At 32.1% G+C, this 27,984-nt stretch overlaps 2 protein-coding genes and 1 long non-coding RNA gene across 9 annotated transcripts; 1 reads left to right on the forward strand and 2 right to left on the reverse strand.

Annotated features, from left to right (window-relative positions):
* On the reverse strand, positions 1 to 20,754 carry LOC130675971 (uncharacterized). 3 transcript variants are annotated; one of them, XR_008991365.1, is made up of 6 exons: positions 20,661 to 20,754; positions 12,976 to 13,142; positions 9,633 to 12,241; positions 2,292 to 2,576; positions 2,087 to 2,209; positions 1 to 2,019 (listed from the first exon to the last, which is right to left on the reverse strand). It is a non-coding gene; the product is annotated as an uncharacterized LOC130675971 (long non-coding RNA). The 3 variants fall into 3 exon arrangements; XR_008991363.1 differs by having other exon boundaries at positions 20,600 to 20,748; XR_008991364.1 differs by lacking the exon at positions 20,661 to 20,754 and adding an exon at positions 13,227 to 14,435.
* LOC130675969 (transcription factor kayak) lies at positions 2,913 to 24,422 on the forward strand. 5 transcript variants are annotated; one of them, XM_057481911.1, is made up of 4 exons: positions 2,913 to 3,165; positions 3,265 to 3,414; positions 22,118 to 22,555; positions 22,655 to 24,422. In XM_057481911.1, exons 2-4 carry the CDS (start codon positions 3,286 to 3,288, stop codon positions 23,222 to 23,224), a joined length of 1,137 nt encoding a protein of 378 aa, XP_057337894.1. In that variant the 5' UTR covers positions 2,913 to 3,165; positions 3,265 to 3,285; the 3' UTR covers positions 23,225 to 24,422. The 5 variants fall into 5 exon arrangements, with proteins under 5 accessions (XP_057337894.1, XP_057337893.1, XP_057337891.1 ...); XM_057481910.1 differs by having other exon boundaries at positions 2,913 to 3,414; XM_057481908.1 differs by lacking the exons at positions 2,913 to 3,165; positions 3,265 to 3,414 and adding an exon at positions 10,042 to 10,227.
* A 450-nt stretch (positions 24,423 to 24,872) lies between these two features.
* LOC130675968 (ribosome-releasing factor 2, mitochondrial) lies at positions 24,873 to 27,979 on the reverse strand. Its single transcript, XM_057481907.1, has 4 exons — positions 27,321 to 27,979; positions 25,473 to 27,238; positions 25,249 to 25,395; positions 24,873 to 25,156 (listed from the first exon to the last, which is right to left on the reverse strand). The coding sequence occupies exons 1-4, from the start codon at positions 27,463 to 27,465 to the stop codon at positions 24,995 to 24,997; spliced, it is 2,220 nt and encodes a 739-aa protein (XP_057337890.1). The 5' UTR covers positions 27,466 to 27,979; the 3' UTR covers positions 24,873 to 24,994.
* Positions 27,980 to 27,984: the final 5 nt, after the last annotated feature.

Genomic DNA, 27,984 nt, shown 5'->3' on the forward strand with positions numbered 1-27,984 from the left:
TTTTTTTTTAATTTGCATTAATTTTTAAGCTGACTAATTTTTATTCATAAGGTAAATTCGTCGCGTGCCTTAAAGGACAATCTTGATAAGTTAAAATTTAACTTTTACAATATATCAAATGTCTTTTTTTCTGTCCTTTGTCAATAGACCGTCTTTATGTACAGTAAATAATACAACAACGTGCTTAACATACAATGACCGGTTAATATTTGATTTGAAAACGTAAATACTTGAGAAAAAAAAAATATTAAAAATTTACGCGACAGAACTCAATGATGTCTTTGTAAGTATTAAAAATAAATAAAAAAATAATAATCGCTAATATACTAATACCATAATTATATTTATAAATAAGCATATATATATATTTTTTTTTTCAGCGCACAATGGAATAAAGAACAAAGGATGTCAATTGCATTTCGTCATCTTCCAAGTTGGCTCTCTCTGGTAATCGCGGCAGTAAAAATGTCTGATTACTTTACATCAGCGACGGAAATAAAATTGATAAAGAAGCTCACGCGATTCGATAAGACGTTCGCGCACCTGGTAGCTCGCGCTTTTGTTTCCAAGGCCTGTTTTTTACTACATCCATTCAATCTTAAACGTACGACAATTTTCCTTTATTCAAACTTTTAAGTCATTGCCGAGCTGGAAGTTATTTTTCATATGCTAATTTCAATGTTTAGGTTTTTAAAACCGCTAGTAGTACAAATACGGTGGTCTCGCGGATTACTTGGTTCTTTTTCCTCACAAAAGAATGTGTTTCGTAAGAAAATTCGATACGGATTTAATTTAAACACGAGCTAAGTCGTCTTGACAGCATATGCGATATAACGGATTATTTTGCTGCTACTGGAGCCCTTTGTCTTGAACCAGCGGCTCAAAAGACCAGCTAGTGTAGATCGTGTGTGGTCAGCCGTGTCGCACGTGCGTACATAATTTTTTTTTTCCACTCAACTTATATACAGTTGACTCATTTTGCTCGACTTTAACAATTCCACACGCTCGGTTTTGTTCCATATACAATTTACAATAAAAAAAATATATGTGCTGGCTCCTCAGCTGGATAACAAAGTACTTTTGTTGTTACTTTATTTAGAATCCATGTATGCAATACTTTCTTTCTAAATTTCTTTAGGCATTTACGTATTTTACTTATTGCAGGAAAAGATTTATTTATTTTTAAAACTAGTCGTATATGGTATCAACTTTATTGGTATTCATCGAAGATATTTCTGTTGTTTATTGTTATTGTTTATTATCTCGATTCCGCAAAGTCACCGTGCATACCAGTGACGCAATTATTTTGCACGCGTGAGAAACACTTAGAGTTTATATCTCAGCAAAAGTTACATTTATTTTAAAATCTTAGTACTCGATATGAAAAATTAAATAGAACTATAACTGTTTAAAGATTTACAATAGATGTCTTATCTAAAGTATTTAGCTGATAATAATTTTCAAGGCTTCCTTAATCTTAATTTTCACAGTTCCACGATTTAAAATAGCACGACATTTAAATTAAATCGTAAATTTAAATAAAACTGTATGGACAAATTGTTTTAACAACAATCTCGCTAAAAGAAAAATATGTAGCTCGTGTTTTGTATAAAATTATGATAAGATACGAGGAAGTGCGACACAATGTACTTATTTTCTTTGTGACAGTAAGTAGTCTTTGAATAAAAAAGTAAACATTAGTTTTTCCATTACACCAACATGAGGTCTTCAGTCTTTCAAGGCCCAGATTGTCAATTTCCTTCAGACTAAACGGGTATTTTATTCCATTACCTCCATCAGCGGCAATGAAATTCCTCCTCGGATGCCACATTATTTATCTATAATTTTTTTCTTCTTTTTTCATATATATAAAATACTTTACATCAGTTTGAAGATAAATCTTTTCAGTGTAGCATCGAACCTTGAGCTAGCGTAAAAGCTAGTCCAAGGATACCTTGACCTTAATGTGTTCAAATTTGAAATTTACTTCGCTTTAAACCAATCGCTCTCTGCATCCGTCTGTCAGATTACATTTAATTATTAATTAATTTAATTTAATTAATTAAAGTAATAAATAAACAAATACCAGCTGAAGTGTAGAGATGACAGGAGTAAATAAATAAAATATTTGTGGTCAATTAAAATCTTCCAGTTCCCTGAACTTGGGATTTAAAAATTCAAAATATTGAATGTCATATTAACGAGCCACCTGTAAGAGATAAAGGGTGATATCAAGTGGTCAGTAGACAAGATTGCATGTTGATCTGAACGAGTACACCAGTGGTAGTTACCCGCGAAAATATTTAGCATACTAAATAAATGAGTCATGCTGTCGTTCAATATGTTCCGGATACCCGGTCCGGTCATCCTAGTCTACCTACCACTCTTTCTAAAGCTAAAGTATATATATTTATACATATACATATATATATAATATACAAAAACGCCCACTTAAACCCGCCAGTAAGTCTATGAGTCATCTTCCCGATTCTGAGAAAGGCTCACGTGAATTCGTTGAATTTTTCATAATTGCCTCTCATTTATCACGTCACTGTTACGCAACGTGTCCAAGTTACCTGTGAAATTAAATAACAAGATAATTTATACTTCCATCATCGTTATCAATTCCACAAAATTGAATAAGAGCTAGAACAAGACTCTAGGAGTCTAGAATTTTCCGTTACTAGTCAGTCGGGTGATTTTTAAAAAAATTCAAAGTCGCGGGCGCGGAAAATTTTGAGCCGCCACTGGCTGGATGAGGCTCGTGATTGGTCCGCGTAGACCAGCAGTAGTGAAAATAGCGAATGACATCATCCAGGAGACGGTGGTGTTGTTCGGGCGTGTTCGGGTATCAGACACTCGTGCTGATGCCGAAGATACCCGAGTGCCCCGAGGTATTCCCCCACACTATGAGTCATCGCGGGCGCAGTTTCACGGAGATTCGAAGTGTTGAATGTGAGGATTTCGCGGTATATTACAATTCCTTAACACTCCAGTAAATAATTAACACATAAATGAATAATTACATCAGTATCTGATAATTATTAAATTAATAACAATAATCCGAGTTTAAAATAATATTGTTTATTAATACGTACCGAGGACACAGACCCAGTGATCGTGAGCGTCAAGTGTATTTTATTTAAATTTAAATACATTCAAAAAGTAAGATAATATATACATACATCTATATCTATATATAAGACAATTAAATAAACGTATTGGGTATTGTGCTCGAGTACTGACTTTTATTGTATTGATAAGAGGTTTTGCTGATCAGAAATAATGAAGCTGGACGTGTCGGACGTGATGTATGACAACTCGAGCGTATCAAGTGATAGCGGGACATCCGAGAGTTCCCATGCTAGTCATGATTTTCTTTCAAATATTACCAATGCCACGATTCCCAACAGTGTAAGTACTTTACTTACTTATTCAAATACTGCTAACTGTTATCCAACATATGTGTATATATATCAATAATAAATACACACATGTATGTGCACACAAACACACATACATAGTGAGTATATACATATGTATGTCATTGATTATGAATATTTAATGCTGTTAAATTTTTTATGACAGCTACTTAACAGGAAGTTTAAATAATGTTAATTTGCTTGTTAAAACGTAATGAAATTAAGCTGCTATGACGTCTTGGCCGTGACGCAAGTTATTATTTTTTTTATCGTGTATGTCGGCAGGTCTCCATATATTGTTGTCATTATTGTTATTATTTTTAGGAGTGTGTGTATAGACGGTATAGATGGAAGTGGATATGATATGCATTCAATTGACAATAGGTGTAGGCAATTTACGCGTGGTTTTGAGGTTAAGAATTCCTTTCTATGTACTGAGTGATATGAGTACTTGCTACTTGCTACTTAGTAGCTACGAGAGTAAAAGTACGCTGATAATATTTGATTGTTAATAGAGGATTTATTTTTTATCACTGAGAGAAATACAGCGGAGATTACGACTGATTTATTGAAGTAATCTTTAGATTTTTTTTATTTACTTGGGGATGTATTTAAATAATAATAACAAAGTAAGATAAGGATACTTTGCTTGTAGATTGTAGATTATTTTGTTTTTATAAGAGTGAGAGTTTAAAAACAATAATTGCTAGGCATAAAATGTACAGTAGTATTCTGAAAATATCTCGGAATCCGGGGACGAGTATAATTATAAAGTCGCGAGATCATCGACAAAAAATAGTTGGCTCGTACTTGAAAAATTTTCTGAAATAATATTTTTAGAAATTTTTTGAATTATTTTAAATGCATTTTTAATATGATCCTGAAGTTAGCAGACAATTGAACATTCTAGGATTTTTTTTTCAACAAATTAATTACAAAAAAACAAAAAATAAAAATATGCACATGTAGAAAATTTAAAAAACTACACGTGCAATTTTTTCAAATATTTTTTTTCTTCTGGTTTATCGTCTAAAAAAAATTCAAAAATTATTAGACGTCTGCTAACTTCTGTATTATTTTTAATACGATACTGAAATTAGACGTCAACTGAAAATTTTAATATTTTTAATTGTCAACAAATTTTTTTAATAAAAACCAAAATTTTCTTAAGACGAAAACATTTTTTGGTGTAAGAAATTTTTTTTCACTTCAAAAATTTTTTTCTCGGCTGGGAAAATTTTCGTTTCCAATTTAAAATGCAAAAAATTTTTTAGGGCAAGTAAAAGTTCTCTGGGGGGGAGTAAAAATTTGTTTACTCCAAGAAATCCTTTTTTTCCGTGTATATATATATTTATATATGTGGAGGTATTGGTAGAATTAAACATTATATGAGCAAATCTTGTGTACGCAGAGATCGGATCGACGACTTTCATACCGGTTTTATCTTGTCTAACCTTTTAAGGGGGCCACGTGTATTATTCACCATGCAATGATATCAAGTAATTTAACATGCTCGTATCTTATCGCCATATTAAATAATTATTCGCGGGACTAGTCTGATACCGTATTTTAATTTTAACGTCTACTGTCTCGCTAAACAACTTCCAGTTATTACTGTCATTAGTTATTTTAATTGCTATCACTAACGAGTGTCCAATAAAACCTAGTCTCTAAGCCACTCTATCCAAAGCACACGTTCTATAGACAGTTAAAACCTACAAGTAATCAACAAAGTCTATTGTAATTACGCAATATCTAAAAATTAAATGCTATAGCCAACCTCTGAGGAAAACACGAGAGATCTTTTAACCCTCAGTAAAAATAATCCCGAAAGTTACAATTTTTCATCTTACGTACGTTTACTCCAAAAAGTTTTTCTATCAATTGCTCGCAAAAAAATTTACTCCGACTTTTATTAAAGTTAATTATCAATTAATAAATTATTTAAAAATATTTCAGATCTTCGGTCATGTGTTAAAATTGTAAGAAAGTTTAAAAAAACTTTCATAAGAATATATAACGAGGCCAGTTATTCTCGAGACAAACCGGAGACTTGGAATAAAGTATAATAGAATTGAAGTCCGAGCGTGTCTAATCTCCGGCGTGATTACTAGGAAAGAGTAATAACTGAAAACTGAAATAATAATTCAATATTTAAATAATTCTATGGCATTATCCGCGTACTTTGTTCAGCTCATGATGTGTCTTATTACATAAATTATTGTTTTTTACTTCGAGCTTACATTGCTCGGCGTACGTGCAGTTGTCTTTGGGGGTCGTTCAGGAATTATTGATCGGATATTAAACGAGAGGAGCCCAGCTGTTTCACGATACGCATATACATATTGTGTTACCTTTCCCTAACTTTGTTCAGCCGTCACTCGATATACTGTATAATATTTAGATAAAACTTAAATTCACATACACATTTATATAACATATATATTTATGTATACTGAATATTAGTTCGTGTCCCGGGTGAATTTATTTTCACGTGGTCGCACGCGCTCGTTTGCTCACACGTGCCTAGTACTCCGTTCTCATATCACTGTTTTATTTTATATCCGGCTCTTGTCTGCATGTTATGTATGCAACAACGTGTTCATATATAAATATATATATATATGAATACTACGCAGCAATAATTTAGTAAGCAGACACATCAAAATAAAAACTCGCATATGAACAATTACCAGCTGCAGCTGTTGCCTAAAGATCAAATCATTATCATCATTATCATATTTTATAATTATCGATAAAATATCAAACAATTGTTGGTATTTTGTTTCACTATAATTTCTTTTTTGTTTGTTAAACAAAAGAATGTAACAATGAAATTTTTAAAAACTAAAAGTCAACGGGATGATTAATTTATAAATTAATTGGTGATCTTTGTAGGTCGATAAACAAAGCTAATTAATGATCATTAAAAGTCGTTTGTTTTGTCGTCAATTAAAAACTGTATTTTTTTAGGGAGACAAGACAAAAAAATAACAAGTATGGGCTTAAATAATTGTTTTTTTGAAAATAATCTACGAGGAAATGCCGCAGGAGTAACGCGAAGACACTCAAGGTCACGACACGCTTCCCAGGATAGGATAAATAAAACGTCACAACGATTACTTGGACGAGGTTGAGGCTACGTACTCTCTTGTCAAGCCGACAAGGCCGCGTGCATTTGATTGCTCTAGTCGCGAATCGAGTTTCGACTTCGGAGTATAGAAAAATAAAAAAAAATAAATAATGGACGGTAGAAATTAATGAATTCAAGGCTCTGCACTACATATACAATTTTCCCATAGTTTATATACATACATATTTTTTTTTCATAAAAAAATTTCCATTAGATTTCAATTTGAAAGCAAAAAATTCTTCCGTGCATTACATTATTTATTTTTACAATTAATATTTCATGAACATTTGGTATTCCCCAGAGTAAAGATATATTTATTTTCCTATGGTTCGGTCTACCGCAGGTTGTTTTACGTGATGCGTATTATAGTATCATTGATATAAAATTTATTATTTTTATAAATCCCGGCGAGCGCAAACAAAATCACGTAATTATCAAACTGATCACGTATGATTGTGGCTGCGGGAGTATCCACAAACATTTTATTAACCCCATAGTCTTTTACTTGTCTCGACGCTGTAACAATATATATATATATATATATATATACATATCTACATGTGTACATAATGAAACACAATAAGCAATAACTCCAATACGATACAAGTGAAATGTGTAGGAATGAACGGACGTTCATTAGAATGTTCTCTTTGTTGTCAGGAACAAAAGGCCAAGACGATCCTTTTGGAGACGGAACAATTGTATACGCGCGTGTACGTTAAACTTTAGTTATATTATGTTAAAACCGAACTGCGTAGTCAGCCGATACAAACTCTTACGCTTTTGAGTCTAAAGTATTTAGTTTTTTAAGGACTTTGATCATGTCAGCGTAAAAAATAAATCCATTGTCCTCGTAACCCCCGGCGTTATCTCCTACTGTTTTCTGTTCGGTAACTCGGGTGTCATTAAGAGACCGACTGTTTCCAGATTTTAAAAACTGATACGTAGTCATTGACAGTGGGCCCTATGCCTAGATCTCCATCAACACTTTTTATTTGTCCCCATATCCACTCAATAAAGACGTCAAATAAACGAAATAAGTAAACGGTAAAAAGGAAAAAATATATATATATTTTTTGAAGCTTGAACGAAAACCTTTTTATATTGTTGACATGTCTACTTAATACTTATCTACTGGACAGTTCACGGACTACAATTAGAGGGCATTTAGATTAGTTTAGTTGAGTTATGGATTCTAAAATGGTAAAATAAGACATTGGATGCTATTATAAATGGACTTTACTGTCTATTAAACTCGTGTATTTATTTTTTCAGCCGTAAGTTGTAACTAATGAGGACATATCGTGTCGTTTACTTGGCTTTAAATTCTTACGTATTTAGATAAATTTATTTTCTAATACCAAGACATTTTTTTTTCACTGCCATTTAGGTAGATTTTTAAATTTATTATTTATTTACTCACTCAAACTACTGACAGTATCTAAGTAATTTTTTTTTTTATCATTAACGTACTTAACAAATGTACCTTTTAATGGCGAACAAATACGATAAAATTTTTCGAGGCCACAGCAAGGGAAATTTTTATTCAAGGTTTTTACTTGGACTTAACTTTGGGCCTCACTTTATTTTCTATTCAATGTAAATACAGAATATATATAATTTATAATGAGCAGTAGCTTTCTTTTTTTTTAAATGACTCATTTGATTGTTTAAATATTTTTCGGGCTTTTGAAAAATAAAGTCATAAATAATGAACTGATGCTGCCTGCCGGTGATGATTCGGTTGCTGTCTAAATTAAATTTATAGCTGCACATATATTTGTCACTTTGAATTATTATATTTTATCTTAAATATTTATTAGCGCCAGAGGTTTCTTAAAATCAGCGTAAATATTTTTACTTTGTTCTGCGCGTAATGGCGCGTAATTAAAAAATAATTTTCACAATCGCTCCTACGCGATAAGATAACAATCGAAATTTTCACCACTGACTTGACATTAACGTCGACATTAGGGCTGATATACTACGTCGCAATAATCATTTTAAAACCATTTATTTTAACAGCTGAAGTTGACAATAATGACACCTCTTAAAAAAAAAAAAAAAAAAAATTCTAACAATAATATTTTTGATTGTAAGTTCGACGGACAATGAACCGTAAGCGCAAATGTGCTAAGTGTATTATTATATTTGTTTGCGCATTTAAATGCTCGTTAACTGTCAGTTTGAACAAAGAAAATTATTAACAGGCAATAAAATTCTAAGTAACTCGCGCCGCGGGAATCCCCATCAAAAATAGACGCTCCGAATTATACGCAAATAAAATAAAGACATCAAATGATGGTAGAAATTTCGTAAAATATATGTATGTATAAATAAATAAATATAAATATGTTGGGTGCTAAGTGAGGTCTGGTCACCATCGCGCTGGGGCATCACATTTTATTAGCCGGGTCTTTAACCCACGGGCTGCAGAGGCGCAAAAAAAAATCCACGGTCCTGAATCATCAGGAAATCTCGCGGATCAAAAAACTACGCGGTTAGTAAACTCCGGAGTGTAGTAATGATTTCTTGAATAAATTAAGATGTGTATCAATAATTTTACACCGCGGTAAATTTAAATTGAACAATTTAAAATATTCAAATTTTGAAAAAATTTTTTTTAAGCCCGCGGTGTAAAATAAAAAAAATGTTTCAACGAAATTTTGTTATCTTAATTTGTTGTTTTAAATTAATGTAATTAAGATTGTAATTCCAACTGTAATTTATAATTTTTATTTTAAGAAATTCAAAGAACCGCGATATTTTTTTAGTAAACAAAAATTGTTTAATTTATTTTTACCGGGAAAAAACGTGACTAAAATTCCGAAAAGTGATGCTGTAATTTCCGCGAAATCACATGGTATTTCTAGGTATATATACCACTAGTGATATTCGTAGATAATTATTAATAAAAAGTGACAATTTATAAAGTTATTTATCGTGTAATCGAACAATCAAGATAGTAATGACGTCATGGATAACCGTGCGACGAGACTTATCTCGTCGCGAGTTATTTCTGTCTCACTTTTTTTTGTCACATACACATTACATCGGGATGTGTTGTGTGTACTTACCGGTCTAGTTGAAGTTGTTGCGCGCGCGTGTCGCGTTTCCTCGAAACCGACCCGTTGATTGGGGCACTTGGTGCGGCTTTTTTAGTAGTGGGAGGTCGCTCATGTCGTCCGTTCGCTATCTATATAGTTTCAGAGTCACGTTGGCGCGCTCAGTCAACAGCGACAATCTTCATCGGGTTACTACTCGTTGTAAATACTGTCAATAAATTTTATTAGCTACTGTTGCTGTTACAATTTTTTTTTTCACCAGTGACAACTTGATAAGTGTCATTTAATTCCCGCTAACTTGGATTACGAGACAAGTTTCAAGTTCAGTAAAATTAAATAGCAAAAATTTTTTGAATTTTGTTGCTGATTTATTTTCTGTCAAGTGTTAAATCGTTAGTGCGATTTTTTTCATTCGTTACGAATGGACACGGATAATTGGGATTCAAGTAATTATCTGATAAATGGACAATTGATGTCACAACGTGTTCCCAATACGGGTTTATTTGACGTTATGGTTGACGATCATGGTTATTATACTCCGGCGACACTTTATCCAATGTCTGATCATATTGACTCATGGCAATTGACTAAAGATGAAAATGTTATGGTAAGCAATAACATAAATAAACTAAAAAATTTTTAATTTAAATTTAAAAAAGTTTAAAGTTTAAATGCAAAAGTCAACTGTGTTTACTTGTAAAAGCAGCTTTGGAGCATAATTATAAATTGTAAATAATTCACTTTGTTTAGAATAATTTAATAATTATTGCAGCGTAATAGAATGCTCGTGAATTTATTCAAATTAGGTTGATCTAGAAAAGTCAAACTTTCGTTTATGTATCTTGTAAAATGTCTTTGACCGTCATTGTTATTTGCATTGAACCAGCATAAGTGCTATTTAAATGTTAAACATAATTGTTCATTCATATATTTAAGTTCAAGGTGTCCGAGGTCAAGATTTGCGAATTTTAAAACTCGTGATATTTTTAGTAAATTTATTTCTTCAACTTGCAAATATAAAAATCGTTTTTTTTTATCTTCAATCGTTAAAAATAATTTTAATTGTCTGAATTTCAATTGCCAAGTATTTTTTTTTTTTTTTTTTGTTGTCAATAAGAAATTTCTTTGACACCTACAAGATACCGCATTAATTCCACATTCGATACACTTGAAAGCTATTTATATATGAAAGAAAAATATTTGCTATTTGTATAAGAAACTTTATCTTTAAGGAGTGTCTTTTAATGGGAGACTCAATATTAATACATACAGAGCCAGTTGAATCGAGAAACTGAAGGAAAACGTTAAAATCTGACAGGAAGCGAGGAGTTAACGCTCGTTAACCCGTCAATTAGAGGGTTTAGTTTAACAAACCAGGGTTAAGTTTTAGTCGTGAGTTACTTTAGCGGGTCATAAGCCAAAAGGTGCCATCCTGCTTTATCTCCACTGTCTCAAGAAATGCTCTCGATATATTAATTAGGTCTTTAATCCCTCACCCTCATTTCAATCGTCTCTCCCATCAAATTTCTCTGTCTCAATCCCACAAAAAATTATTCTACTCCAATGATTTGACTTCCGGTCGTAAATGTATATCAATTAATTAAATTGTCAATATTTATCATGACACACTTGTTCGCGTGTCTCGCTGAGCCACGTCAGTGAGCAAACAATAAATAACAGGGGAATCAGGGGCGAGACTCGGCTGTTAAATTAAATTTTCCGAGTTTAAATACGGAGAGTATTCAGTAATAAATGAACCCAATAAATAAAATGTGTGCAGAGTGAGCGAGATAAATTATCGAAGACATTTAATAAATGTCTGTGCTCAAGTGTACTTGTTTTATTTTAGTTGCGATTACCTCAGATTCGCGTACACGTACCGCAGCACGCTCTGATGAGTCATCTTACTTTACTTGTACTTGGTGGCAGCTTCAACTCGGCTCAATTTATGAATGAAAATCTACTACACGTTACACCTCAACTAACAAACCAACCAACCAACACTAAATACTCCTTACATTTATATTATTAATATATATACATATGTATTTATGTATTTACTATACACTTGCGCTCTTTGCCTCTCGGCCTTCTTTACATACCAGACTCATTGTACCATTATTAACATTTGATATACTACGAGCCTTACGGCCACGGAAGTTGTGATTAGTCATTTCGCGGCCGAGATTTCTTTGATGACTGTATCAAGTGTCAATAAATCAAAAATATTATTTCATAATTCGATAATCGTTAATTCAAAATTTAACTAATTAATTAATGAGACTATAATTTTTTTTTTTTTCCTTTATCTGTAAAAGTTTTGAAATCCCAGTGACGTCAACGCGCGTTAACATTAACAGATAGAGAAAAAATTTCCGATGAATTTTCCCTCCCTCTCACTCTCAAACTTTCTGTCTCTGCTTCTCTTTCTTTCTCTTGTGCCGTTATGTGCTAATATGAAGACTGTATGACGTCAGAGACGTTGCCTCCTTTCTCTGTTCCCAGGATTTCCTTTTAAAAGTACATATATTTATATATATGTGGAATAAGGACACCGAAAATCCGGATTTTTTAATTCCACTGATACCGCAACAGTTCCGGAGTTTCGCGAAATCGATTATCTGTAAACGTTTTTTTTTTATTTTATTTATTCGGCTGTGATAAATTTAAAACTGTGGTGTAAGCAAACGTGTTTCGACAAGTTTGGATATGAATGGACGCGTCTGTTATGCTTGTTAGGTATTTCCATAATTAATTATTTTACTTCTTGTTAAACGATAATTAAAGCTCGGATTAATTTACATAAAACTCTCACGCTCGAGTATTTATTTTTCTTATTCATTATTAAAAAAAATTTTCATAAATTTGATATTCGGTTACAAAGGATCAGGTGGTAATCCATCAAAAATTATCAACTGGTCCATTTGTTATTTTAAAAAAAAACTGAATTTGTGTCCAAGATAAATGACCGGCTATTATTATTATGCTACTAAAGTTGAAGCGAGTTTTGAAAAGGGTGTTATGATAATTCGAAAGATGATGAGACTAAATTTTTCACAGGACAAAAGACTTTTTTTCTTGTATTTTCATTTTTCATTTTCGTTGGACGAGGGCGATAATAAAAGATTTTGTAAGGTGAGAGTTTAACCGCATCACATATCTCTAACTCATATTTATCTATTCTTCGTACTACAGTCCCTGTATTAGGATACCGTATAATAAAAAGGACCAGACAAGATTATATTTTAGGTAGACAAATATAAGGATCGTTATTTGTATTGGTTCGGAATATAGATTTATTTTTTGACACGGGAGGTCGGCTACACGTTCACATACACCCCTAACACATACTTACACATATACCCATATATATATATGTATAAATGCGATTATATGTGGTGGCCTTCTCTCAAAAGAGGAGGTTGTCGAAGAGTGCAGCATACGCGTCGGAAATGCCTTCGAAGTTGCGTCAGAACTCTGGAATTCTCGGCCGTTGTGCCCAGAAGACTGAGAAAGATCATCCTGGAGAAAATATATGTAAAAAAAAACAATTAAAATTAAAATTAAAAAATTCTTACTCCAACTAAAACTTATTTTTTACTAAACTCTAATTTTCTCATGTCCTTGAAAAAAAGTATGCAATAGTAAATTTATTGTACGTGATGTAAAAAGATATTGAGAAGGCCAAGCTTTGCATTACATTATAAACAATTATTTTATATACATTAGCTGCGGATAAATAATATTGGTATATTTCTCAGCTTCAAATGCTAACGCTGATGTTAATGCTAATGCTAAAGTAATAATAAGTCAGCTGAAGGTATAATATAAAAATGAAAGGTGGCTTCTGTTATATTACATTCATTTTTACTGGGAATTACCGCGACTCAATCGTGCACACTCGATTCTTGGTATTACACATCACCTCCTCTTTTGCCATTCGCGCCAATACCGTACCAATATGACCATCACATATAAATATATATAGATATATATGAAAATTATTTAGCCCACATGATACCGGTACTGTACTCAATACAAGAGATTCGATGTACCGGAAAGACTTCGACTTGACGCCAATGACGTAAACTCGCGGTTTTTCCGCGTATACTAATTGCGCGATGTTGCGTGTTAATTTATTATAATTACATATTTTTTATTAAAATTATCGGTTGTTGCGTCAGCAATTTTTGATGATAATTACAAATTTTTTTTACCACGAATTAATAAAAATTTTTTTTCGCGGTCTTATTTTATTTTTAAACTGCGGTAATTTAATTTATTAGTAAAGTGGGATTTGTTAATAATTGTTTTCTCGCAAGATCGGAGTAAAAAACATGTTGATTGGTACGTCTGCGGTTATATATGTGTAGAATTAAAACTCACACTCATATATCTATGTATATGATAGTTTAAACACAAATAAAGTAGTAAAACGGATACGAAGTCCAACGAGCGCGAGCGTAAATACCCGAAGCCGCGGATTCGCCGGGCCGCGGACCATGTGGTGATAGCACGATGACAAAAGCACTGTCAGTGTCACTCTGCGCGTCGTGGTGTTAAGATCATAATCCAGTTGCTGTATTTTATTTCATTATATAATTTAATTACTACATTATATTACATTTTATCAACTAAATTTAAAAACCCAAATTACTCAAAGTTAAACTCGGCTTAGTATTTCAAATATTCATTTTTAAAAAATCACCCGCGGATTTTATTCCACCGCAAGGTCAAAACTCCATCCATTGTTAATATTTTATTATAATTATTACAATAATAAAATAAATAATTCCAGGAATTTAATAGCGTTTTTTAACATCTGGTAAGTCATGATAAAAATATATATTGCGTTCAAATTAATAATAAATATTATCTGTATCACGTTACTAAAATTATTACTTTTTTTAACACGTGTCTTTTTATTCACTTTGAATTGCTATCAATTTAATTTTATCTACATATATATTTATATACTATACTATAAATCAAAACCGATTATCTCTTAGTAAAAAATATATTTATTGCAATAGTAAAAAAAAAGACAAATTATTATTTGTTGAAATAACTTAACGCAGTTTAATCACGAACAAAGACAATTATATTTAACTTATTAGTAGTAATAATTGCACGTGGATTATTATCATCATTATTATATATATATATGTACGGGCATAAATACCGCGAGTATAATGAGAAGAAAAATAATCTAGCGGCTAGTTTATTGTTATTATTTTTTTCTGGTATATCACCGATGGATATAGTGTGTATTGGCTCATTATTTTCCCGCGCAATACGCGTAGTAAGTAAACATGCACATATATATGTATATATGTGTATTCATATATATATATAAATGCGAATGATGGCCACGAGATTGTAAATGTAAAGTGAGATAACCAATGAGTCGATTAAAGTTTCCAACCGATACTTATTTTATTAAATCTTTATATATATATATAGATATATTTAGCACATAATAGAGTAGAGTAGACCAGTGACGCAATGATAAAATATTTTTTGCGCTTTAACGTCATGCTATTGTCAGATTATTATGAAATTTACCAACGAGAAACTTAACATTTAAAGCAGGACAAGATCGTTTATAATCGCGAGGCTGTTGCATTACTTAAATATGACGTATGTGTATGTATATTATGTATAATAGTATACTATATATGTATGTAAAATAACCATGGAATGAATTTGTTTATCGGTAAACGTGTGAGTTAGCGACCTTGAGATCGCCCACACCAAGAGACATATGGGTTGACTGCTCCCGTGATCTTGGCCTGACATTTTCGTCAGAACTGTTTCATACAGTCGCGACGTGAGTTTGCTGTACCCTTTTAAACTTCCTCCAACACTCAGTAATTTTCTTTACATATATTACTTGTGTAACATATATATTTATACTTGTTTTTATTTATCCGCGGACAGTTCAATGAATTGCGTATTGATTTCAATGCACAAAGAGTTGTTGTTTTTCCGCGGATTATTTTTAAAAGAAAATGACTTATTGATTTGCTGGAGAACGTTTTAATGTTATCTCTTGAGTTTTTTTTTGTTTTATCAATTTATTAAGTTTACTCCTATCCGTGATTTCTTTGTTTGCTTTCCAGAGCTACATTAAGTATTTCGAAAGACTGGATATGTGTATAAATATATGTATGTATGTATATGTAATAATACAGTTGTGTTGTAGAGTTTTAGAGCTTGAGCTGCTGCCGACTAAGTGAAGTGTCTCGGGGTCGTCGGACGAATTATATTTGAGAAACGATAGCGTTTTCTTTGTTCTCAGTTAACTTGCGTTGTTAACTTACACTGTTTTAGAGTTTCGCTTTAACAGGAGTGCCTTGTTATATTCTTGGTCGTTGAAATAAGAATAAAGCTAAGAATTGTCGAGAACGAGGTGCCGATAGTGCTGGCGGTGGTGGTGGTGGTAAAGAGTCTGAAGATGTGTTGAGGTCGCGAAACCAGAGCAATTTTATATTTTTATTTTCATTCTATAACAACAAATGCCTTTATTCAAAAGTAATATATATAAATATATATATTAGACTGATTCAAAAAAATCGACTAATTTTTTTTTTCTTCATTATATCGAAAATATTGTTGGGAATGACGAAAAAAAAAAAGTGTGAAAGTTTGAGATTTTAATAATAATATTAACAGCTGCCGCATCGCGATTTTCTTTTTCCCGTTCAATTAACATGGGAAAATTTATTTTTTAAGCTTTGGAATTTTGTAGCTCACGGTGGGACCAATACTTTTGAATGTTCAAAACTTATTCTGATGGCAAATTTGACGCTCTACAAAAAAGGTCTCTTAGAATTTTTCGATATTTTTATTTCTTCAAAAGTTATTCGAAGTTAAAGTTAGATTGACGATAAATTTGTACATTTTTTTAATTTTTTGACGCAACCATCAACTTTATCGGAAAATTTTATAGGACATTTTTTGTAGAGCATTTCATTTCCTATAACTTATCTTAAAGAAAATTTTCGATTTTTTTCACAAGTCGTAAGTTATTTGCAATTAACTGAAAATTTAATTAATTTTAAGCAACAAAATTTAGATTATTTAAGAAAATTTTCAGTTAATTGCAAATAACGTACAACTTGTGAGAAATATCAAAAATTTTCTTTAAGATAAATTATAGGAAATAAAATGCTCTACAAAAAATGTCCTATAAAATTTTCCGATAAAGTTGATGGTTGCGTCAAAAAATTTAAAAAATGTACAAATTTACCATCAATCTAACTTTATCTTCGAATAACTATTGAAGAAATAAAAATATCGAAAAATTATAAGAGACCTTTTTTGTAGAGCGTCAAATTTCCCATGAGAATAAGTTTTGAACATTTAAAAGTATTGGTCCCACCGTGAGCTACAAAATTCCAAATCTTAAAAAATAAATTTTCCCATGTTATTTAAACGGGAAATAAAAAATTGCAATGCGGCAGCTGTTAATATTAATATTAAGAGCTCAAACTTGCACAGTATTTTTTTTTCGTCATTTTCAACAATATTTTCAATATAATGAAGAAAAAAAAATTAGTCGATTTTTTTGAATCAGTCTAATATATATATGTAATAAATCATTTAGATGTTTGTTTTATTTATTACTGCAATAACAATTATTAATAATTTAATCTTCTCTTGGAGGAATTAGTAGAATTATCCGGTCTTTATACTCTGACATTATTATATTATGCGGGTCAAATTAAACTCATTCTATTTATGACCACTCGGATTTATTTCAAATCCTATTAAAAATTTTTTTTTTTTTTAAATTTCTATTGTAATAAAAACTTTTGAAAGTACATCAGTTTGACCGGAAACAGCCGCGATAATGGGGCTGCAAATATTTAAAACGCGCGAATGGTTGGTCGAAAAAATGAAAATATAATCGGTGGTGTTTGGAGTTGAATAAAGCGGATTGTTTATTGTAATCGGGCCGTCTAGTGTTTTCATATCAGCGACTGAGATAAGAAGCTTTTCAATGTCCATATCGTGTTTCATGTGAATTGTTTGTAGAGCATTCGACCGAGATACATATGAACATGAACATACACATTTACAGTATTATTGCCTGTAATGTTTGCCATTGGACTCATAAAATCTTTAAATTCATTGTCACGATTCCGTTATTTAATGGCTCTATTTAACACTTCGTCCTCCGCAACAACTAGGAAATTTATCTTCGGGAAATTCTGTTTGTTTTTGCAATAAATTCTCATAGTAAATAAATATCAGTTTTTTGAAACTATAAATATTTAAAAAAAAAAATATGTATGTATAATTTATGGGTGAAGAACAAAAATTAACTCTTAAGAGTCGTCTAATTTAGATTAAGAATTTGTGTTGACTTCCGGAGCTTAATTCTATTATAAGATTGGGATTCCCTCTCTTAGAGGATCATTAAAATTTTGTGGCTTTCCGGTGGTCGTATTTTTGTGTAAAAAAAATATATGAGACTTCTATAATTTTTATTAGATATTATAAATAATAAAAATAGATGATGGTTTAGGAAAGTCGCGTCTTTTTCCGCGGGTAAAAAAGATAAGGTCGTTACATCCGGTCAAATCTCTTTGATAAATTTCTGGCGTCAAGATTTATCAAGTAAAAATGAAGAGGAAAAAAAAATAATTCATAATTTATAATATATATATTTGTTCAGAAATATAATAAACTCACCAACGGGAAATAAATTATTAATAAAATAATAATTTAAGTTAATGGGAGTTGATAAAAACATTTTAACTGCGTTTTCTTTCCCAATTAGTTTCATCCCGTCTGTATGTTTATCATCGCTTTTCGTTAGTCTCTAAATTGAAGTATATTTTGGCGGGTCGTTTGCTACTCGAATATTACTGCGACGACGAGCACACTCGGGTTGGCAACCGGCCAAAAGAGGAAATAAAAAATAAATAAAATACAAGTGGAGAGCGAGATGATTATTTGGAGTCAGTTGCTCGTAATTCTACAGGTGTTAAACTTAGAACTTTTGGTTAATTAACAAACCAGCGGTCATTTAGAATCGAATATTTCATTGCCTCATTAATTAAAAAAAAAAATAACGATAATCAAAATTTTTCTCACGTTCCCGGTTCAGGAAATGGGGAGAATTTTTTTTTTTTGCAATTATTTGAAAACCTGGGGGAAAAAAAAAAATTTTACTGCTCAGTACTTGGCGGGCTATTTAAATAAATACGGGGTAAAATTGTTACGAGCTTTTCTACCCTAATTTTTTTTTTCATTTGCACTATCACGATGATGTGCCACACGGGGATGCTTTTATGACCACAATAATACCCTAAAGTTGAGTCTCTTCCTGGCTCATCTTAATACCTCTCAGGAGAGAAGACGGAGGGAAATAAGTGTAAGCATAAGCATAATAGTAATCGTAAAGTAGTTTGCCATCTGTAAACTATCTCTCGTCTTGTCTGAAATTCGATAGCGTAAGAATTCTTCAGGGACGAATTTACGTGGTTAATTGGCGAGATGTGTCGTCGTGAACGTCGTCTTGGTCTTGCTTGTCGTCGTCGTCAACGTTCTCGTTGTCGTGGTGATCATCTCGAGGGGACGCTCTTGCGTACTCTATTTATTCTCATTTATTCTCCTCTCTTTCTCTCTTATTCTATTTTTCTTAAACTCACCATGCACATGCTCAAAAATTCGCGTGTCTATTTTCGTGGCTAAGATGAGACGCTCGTCGTCCCGACGCTTACCTCGTCTTAGTCCGTTGCCCAGTGTTAGACAAGCGTTGGTAGACGACGCAGCGAATTTCCGAACGAGTAAAACGCGTGGCGACAGGGCGCGGACAAGAGCCGACCGATTTTTAATATTTTTACACATATATATATATATTTATATAATAATAATATCAATAAAATACACAACATATTCAATCGGAACCACGACAAAGTCAAAAAAAAATTTAATAAAATTAATAAACAAGAGGAAGCTCTTGATTCCGACGCCCGATTTTAAATTTACGAACGAACGATCAATTTTATTGTCAACCGGATAATTTAATTATCAATAAATTTTTATTAGTTGCTACTACATTATATTCTTATTTATTATTATCGACAACGGATTAATTTAAATTGTTTTAAAACGAATACGAAATGGCAACCGCCATCGACCCAGTTGACATTGCTAATATTCTTGCACAAGAGTTGCTTTTCCAACAGGTAAATTAGTCAAAAAAAAAAAAATTATTTTTGTTTTTTTACTCCAAAAATTTTTTAAAAACTAACACTTGACTCACTACTCAAAAAATGTATATTTCGCGTAAACTTGTTGTTTAAAAAACTTCTCAGAACTCTGAGCACGTGGCAGATGTCGTGTGTATGTATTATGTTTAAAAAAGAATCGATATCTATCTTTGTTGGTCGCGGTGCCGCTCACAAGGGGTAGACCTTGGCATGTGTGTGTTTACCTCCATCACTGTATTTGGATTGTATGTCGACATTCGACATCTATTTTATGTTTTTTATTCATTTATGTACTACCAATTCGCTCGACAAGGCCACACTTTGAGGCAAAAAATTTTAAAAATACAAAATTACGCACAGTTAATTAATTAGATCCTTAACTTCTCAATTACGCGGTTTAAAAATAAGCGCGCCAAAGATCTACGCTTCTTATCATTAATTTAAAAATATGTGGTGATATATTTCACAATGTTTTGAATATTCTGGATACGGTATCACCCTTTGCTTAGTGTCGAATGCTGCAACAACAAACGCGTGTTGCGATGAAAATGCCAGTTTGTTTTATTAATAGAATTTACGAAGAGATGGCTCAAGAGTTTGTTAACTAATGTAATATAATATAAATATAAATATCCATATACATACATACATTTAAAGCCTTTTGTATTAAATGACAAATAGTGATTAGCTCGTGCGGTTTACGATAAACATTTAATTAATTAAACTAAAAACTCAAACAAAAAGGACATTCACCTGTTTTATTGTCTGACATTAAGGTCAAGGCGTACAGCCTCTCGTTTTAAACAGCACTCACCTTTTAAACAAACTTTTATACTATAAAATTAAACTGTCTTAAGATTACTGTTCAGTCGAGTTTTAGTATCAACAAGTTGAGCACTAAATTAATCAGCCGATTGTGTAGGAGTGGATGGATATTATTTTTTAAACTTTATGCCAATTAAATATTTTACTTTATATATATATGTACAATATATATTCTTACTGATGAGTAATTTTAGCGATGACATAAGTCCGGTCTTTTAATTTTACCACGGAAATTCCGTGGCATTCCAGTTTAAAGTCAGCGCGCTCCCTTTTATACCTGATCTGTTATTCTGCTGATGATTTATTCAAAATATATGACATTAACATATAACATATCTCTATTAAATGTCTATTTTAAATATATGTCTTCCTATTTACGCATATGATTTTTTTTTTATGGTTAAAATTAACGGAAAATTTTCTGCTACAGAAAAAATAAATTTTAAAAAATTTTATTTTTAATTAAAATGTAAATAATTACAGGGTAAATATTATCGTTACTTAAACATTAAAAATTTATGACACGTGTTACAAAATTTGTTTGGAATTTTGAAATTTCTTATATTGACACCCAGGTTCCGGGTTGTAATTTCAAACACTAATTTTTAGTTTTTTTTCTGTGTAAGAAATTAGTATTGGAAATTTTAAATCTCATATATTTTTAGCGCCAAAAATTGATGGCCATTCAAAATTATTTTCTAAACTAAAAAAATCTGAGCTCAGCTCGAGATTTGCTGATTTTTTTTTGGAGTACTGTAAATAAATTTGAATTTTCTTCTCAAAAAAATAATTCTTCACTTTAAATATGAAATCAATGACTTAAGAATATGTCGTTTTTACCCAAGTTAATTTTTTTTCAGTCTATAATTGAATTAAAGCTTTGAATGAAATTTACAAGTGATAAAATAATTATATGATATGATATCATGGCTAATTTTATACCTCGTTACCACGAAATAAAAATGATCCTCTAAACGTATAAATAATAAATATAAATATATGTACATATATATGTATCTATATAAATAATATTGTCCTGTGAGATAAGACACACTTGATTCGTCATCGTCACGTTTAAAATTAGACTACTCAAGTCGAGTCTCGATAGTCGTGTATACATTTTTATATTTTTCTTTCTTTCTCTCATCATCTATATGTATAACATAATTATTATCGCGTTTATGTTTCAATGTACGGTAAATGGTTTTAAGTTTAGCCAGAATGCACACGTGGTTTAAATTATTTACAGCTTGTTAGCAAAAGTGCGCGATGCATTTCGACGCATCTTTGTGCTGGAAAAAAAAATATTAAGTTGAAGCAAAAACAAAAAAAATTTTAATATGAATATGAATATGAATAAATTATGAGCGTTTATATTTTTAAGTCATGATAAAAAAAATAAATGAAATAAATTGACAGTATTTTTTTTTGTTGTCCATTTTATAGCTGGCATCTCTAGACGGTCTGCACAGTGGCGTGCCCACGAGGACGACGCCTACACTGACACCGACAACCCTCCGCAGCATTGAGCAGACGTTCCTCGAATTAACGAACGAACCGGCGTCCCACAGTCGTGAGGCCGGTTTCGTACCACCTCTTGTTGAGCCGTCCCAACCGACACCAGCTCAGACCCAGAATAACAGTGTAATCACCGGTCAAAATCATAATCACAATCATCATCATCATCACTCGGTGCTACTGGAAAACCAGCAGACCCGGCCCCAACAACAAGCCCGCAGAAATATGGGAGGCAGAAGACCCACCAGGACGATTGGGATTTCGCCGGAAGAAGAAGAACGTCGGCAGGTTCGTCGTGAAAGAAATAAAATGGCTGCTGCTAGATGCCGAAAACGGAGAATGGATCATACCAATGCTCTGCTAGAAGTAAGTTCTGGTTTTAGGTCTAGTTCTTTTTTTTTTTTTTTAATAAATTAATTTATTTATCAAGTGAACGAGGATATTAATTATCATTTTTTTTCTTAGGAGACTGAGGGCTTGGAAAAAAAGAAACAGACACTACAGAATGAAATCACGCAGTTGCAGCAAGCGAAAGATGACCTAGAATTTTTATTAGAAACCCATCGAGCTGTGTGTAGACTACGTTCGTCATCGCCACCTGACGTAAAACCTCTGATAAAATCCGAAATTACCATCGACAGCAGTCCATTTCTTCATCCAAATAAATGCGAGTCGATAGACACAAGACCGAATCGTCCAAACTCATTGCCAGTTGGTTTTGAAAACAACAATAGACCTAATTCATTGCCGATATTTGCCGCTAATGAAACAAAAGATCGCCCGGATTCATTGCAATTTAAAACCGTTGAGACGCCCTCATTTATGAAGACTTCGAATGAAGTTGCTGGGGTACCAATTACGACACCATCCAGCGGTATTCCCTTTAATTTTGATTCTCTGATGGACGGCGGCACTGGATTGACTCCAGTATCAACGCCGCTCATACCCTCGTGCTCTACCCAACAGAGACACAATTTGTCCGCCGTTGATCTCAGCTCTCCGGACGCGAATCCACCAAAACTTGTGAGCTTGTGACGCCAGGATGATCTTGACTACGGCTCCAATGAAAATGAACCAGCGTAAAATTTTAATTGTACGATTATTTGTAACCGTAAATACTAATTGTCTTGATATTTATATTTATATTTAAAATTTTAAATGTAATACTGATTATTTTTATTGATCTTGATTATTATTTTTTTTTAATGGTTCATTATTTTGAATTTTATATAACGACGACATCGAAGAGCTGCTATTTCTTTGCGTCAACATCACAAGTTGCCATAAATGTATTTTTGTCGTTCCCGTAACTACACTAGAACGACTGTATTTAATTAAATATTATTACTATTACTACAATACGTCTATCTGCAATTTATCGAATGATATTTTTAGGAAATAAATAAATAAAATAATAATAATAGTAAAATTACTATTAGATATCAATTATTATTGTAATTATTACTCTAGATGAGCAAAGTTTTTTTTATATAAAATTGTCTTTCTATTGTCATGTAAAAAAAAAAATTGTGAATTTAAAACGCGTTTGTTCACGATTATTTTATCTGACATATTTTTGTACCATTAAATATTTTGAATAAAAAAGAAAAACTTGTGCTCTTAATTGTATAAATTTTTAAATATTAATTGTTTTCGAGTTTTAAAATTGCTCAGCAACTCGAATAAAGCCAAAAGTGAATTATTTTTCCCAGCTCGTTACCAATGCGAACTCTGGTTTTTTAAAATAAAATAAAATATAATTATCACGATATTCAAGTGATTAAATTTCACTTTTGTATAAAATAAAATTTTAAAAAAATTTTTAAACTCGAAAATCGTACGAAAATGTACAAGTAAATTTAAAAAATATTTTTTTATTAAAAAATAAAGTAAAGTTTGAACAAAAATTTTCTACTTATACATTTTCTACGCTTGGAGTTTGCGATCAATTTATAAATATTAAGGATTTGATATATTAATATAATATATTTATATAAATATGTGAACCGATAATTGATGAGTCTTTTTTATATTAATTAATAATTAATTGTGTTAAATAATAAAGACATTTTAGCTCAAGCTATCGAGTAAGCCATCGATCGAATTATTCCTTAATAAAATAAATATATAACATAAATATATATAAATATGCATGTCTGTTTATGAAATTATTTATTTCGAGGCAATTCATTCCCGAGTGTCTGCTCAATTTGATAAAAAAAAAAAAATTAAATCTCACTGACAATATTACAGAATTGCGATCAATTTTACGATGGAAAAATACTCGAGTCATTTTTAAAAAATTTTTGACATTTGCCATTGAACTCTGTCTTTTTTAAAAGCAAATCAAATGAAATTAACGTTTTTTTTTACTAGCCTTAGATTTAAAAGTAAATGCGTAATTTTAAATCCCTCCATGTATCTAAAGAAAAAAAATATAGACATATATTTTATAGTGAAGAAATTTTGCATGAGCGCCAGCAATATTAATATATACATATATATTTATATTATACTTGATGTGATAATTTGTCAAACTCAATTTACAAAGAAAAAAATTTATATTCAATTATCATAACATGCTCTCGTATTTTATTATATTGTGTAATAATATTTAAGTAATACACGATGCAATATATATTTTTAGTCAAAATAAAAGTCATACATTGTATAGAAAACGACATAGTTTTTTTTAATAATTATTTATTACAACTTATCACCTACTTTGATTTTTTTTTACTTTACATAGAAAAATTTATCAATAACCATTTACAATAAATAAATAAATATAAAAATAATATATTTTTAAAATCCGGTTATTTGTTTAATAGCTTGTTGCTCTTCTGCTGCGCCCATCATCTGATAGCTGTCGAATTCAGATGAAAAATTTCCATTGCCAGACGTCAATATTCTCAAAGTCGTCGAGTATCCCATTAATTCACTCAACGGTACCAGAGCTCTAAGTACCTAAAAAATAAATAAATTTATAAATTAATTTTCCCTCCTATTAATCAATCAATTAAATTATAAATAATATTTATAATTAATAACATAATTACTTTGTATTGCCCACGAACTGTAACTTCTTGTATCTGCGCTCTGCGTTTACTGAGATCGCTCATGACTCGAGATGAATATTCTTCAGGCATAACGACTTCCAGTCTCATTATCGGCTCCAATAACATAATTCCCGCTTGTTCGAGCATCTGTAAATAATTTAAAATCAGTATTAATGATCTGGTCAGCAATCATCAGTCAGGAAGAGTAGAAAAAAATGAATTACCTTGCGTATGCACTGAGAGATAGCGGATGAAATCATGGTGTCAGAAGTGCCTCTGCCGACTTCCAGCCAGTGTAATTTTACCCCGACATCGATAACAGGACACCCGAGCTTGGGTCCATGGTTTAGTGCCAAGACGACACCTCGTCTGACGGCGGACATCACCTTGGGATGAATGTCCGCGATGTTGGAAGCACTTTCCTTTGTTTTATCGAACAAAAGATCTTTGCCTTCATAGTTGGGTATCAATGACATGGTGACGTTGACGTTGTGATTAGTCGTGCCTATTTTGTGCTGAGAAACGAATGTATCCTTGATTCCTTTTACTACCGTTTCTTTGTAAGCTATTTGCAGCGGACCTAGATCAACATCAATCTTGTACTCAGTCTTTATTCTCTCTTTTATTATATCAATATGGAGCTCGCCCATTCCACCGAGAACAGTTTGTCCGGTTTCTTCATTGAGAGTCACCCGGAGACTTGGATCCTCGCGTTCCAGCTCCTGGAGCGCGATGTCGAGAGGAGTCTGCGCGGACAACGACGGCGGTTCTATAGAGCAAAAAAACACGGGATCAGGAATTTTAGCAGCAGCGAAAAATTTTTCCTTCTCTGCGTCATCGATATTCTTTATTTTTTCCAAGACACTTTTAGCGCGACTGACCATCGTTGGACCGCTGGTTAGTAAATCCCCAGTGACTGTAAATTTACATCCGGCCAACCCGCCGATATTTCCTTCCGTCACTTCATTTATTTCTTCATAGTCATCAGCATAAGCTGCGTAAAGTCTTCCGCCCTGTTCCTGCTTCTCTCTAGTAACGTTATAAAATTTCTGGTTCTTTTTCAAACTTCCCGAGTAAACCCGGAAAAATGTTATCGGGCCGCGTTGCTTGTCATGAATTATTTTGAATGCTCGCGCTGATAAATTCTTCTCAAAGCAACTGTACAGTTTAGCTTTCATATGAAGATCCGGTGAGGGCAAGTAAAAAATAACAGCATCCATCAGAGGTTGGACTCCAATATTCTTGTAAGAACTTCCCAGCAAAACTGGAATACCTTTGCCTTTAATCGTACACTTACGCAGTGAATTTAAAATTACCTGAGTCGGTATGTCATCCAATGACTCCTGCTCAATAATATAATTAGCCAGCTCATCATCAATCGTTGACAATTTATCAACCAACAGCCGACGTTTTTCCCTAGCGCGGTCCAGCAGAAAACCATCCTCTGTCTCCGTCAATTTTTCTCGCAAAATTTTGTTCCCCTGAGTGTTCTTATCAAAAATAATTTTATCCAACGTCAGCAGATCAAGAATCCCAACAAAACCGCTGTCGTTTTTAATCGGGAGTTGTACCGGCAGCGAAGTTATTTCAAACTTGGACTCCATTGACTCCAAACACATGTGGAAATTGGCGTCAGCCCTGTCCATTTTATTTACATAAACAATTCGCGGGATGCTGTATCTATCAGCCTGCTTCCAGACAGTCCGGGTCTGTGCTTCTACACCAGCAGACCCATCGAGGATCACCACCGCGCCGTCTAAAACTCCCAGTGTCTGCTCAACGCCCATAGTAAAATCAATATGTCCGGGTGTGTCAATTAAATTAAAGCGATGGTCCTTCCAATTAAACGTCACTGCAGCAGACACTATCGTTATTCCCCGTTGACGTTCCTGCTCCATGTAGTCTGTCACCGTGTTGCCATGATGGACCTCTCCCATGTTTTTAATACTTCCTGAATAATACAGCATCCTCTCCGTAGTCGTCGTCTTTCCTGTTACGTAATAAATTAATTAAATAACTGAATAAATAAATTAAAATTAAAAATAATTATATTTATGTAATAAAATATTTACCTGCGTCTATATGAGCCATGATGCCAATATTTCTTATCATTGATACCCGACATTGTTCGTCGCTTTTCGAAACGCTCTCTTTCGAATAATATCGAGCGCGAAATTTACACCAAGTTAATTTATTACTGAGGTTACGTATCAACATTTTAAATAATCATTTATCATCACGTTTTATTTAGTCATATATTACAATGGCGGAGTGTGACCTCTGCATCACGTGTTTGCCGCAGAAAATTTAAATTTTTTAAAACCCCGCTTTTTTTCTCCGTCTTTTAAAATTCAAATATCCGCGCATTTCTTAATAATTAAATAATTAAATTACTAAAATTAAATTTAAATCTTTAAGTATCTTTTTATAATTACAATTAATTATTTAAATTAACAATTAACTCGTTTTAATTTAGTAACAACACTTTTCAAACGTTTGTGCGAATAAAAAATGCAGAAGACGTACAGAATGCACACGACGAAAAACATGATGACTTTTTAAAATTTAAAGTGACGTTTGATTTAAAAAATTATACGAGCTGATAAAATTGATTGTTTATTAAATACTTATATTTATTATTAATAAAACACTTATATATTTATTTAAGTACTGAGTTATTGGTAAGTACACGCAGTGCAACTGCTAGACTTTAAATGATGGCAGGATAGTCTGAAG

Source organism: Microplitis mediator, chromosome 10, assembly GCF_029852145.1.
Source record: "Microplitis mediator isolate UGA2020A chromosome 10, iyMicMedi2.1, whole genome shotgun sequence".
Lineage (NCBI taxonomy): Eukaryota > Metazoa > Arthropoda > Insecta > Hymenoptera > Braconidae > Microplitis > Microplitis mediator.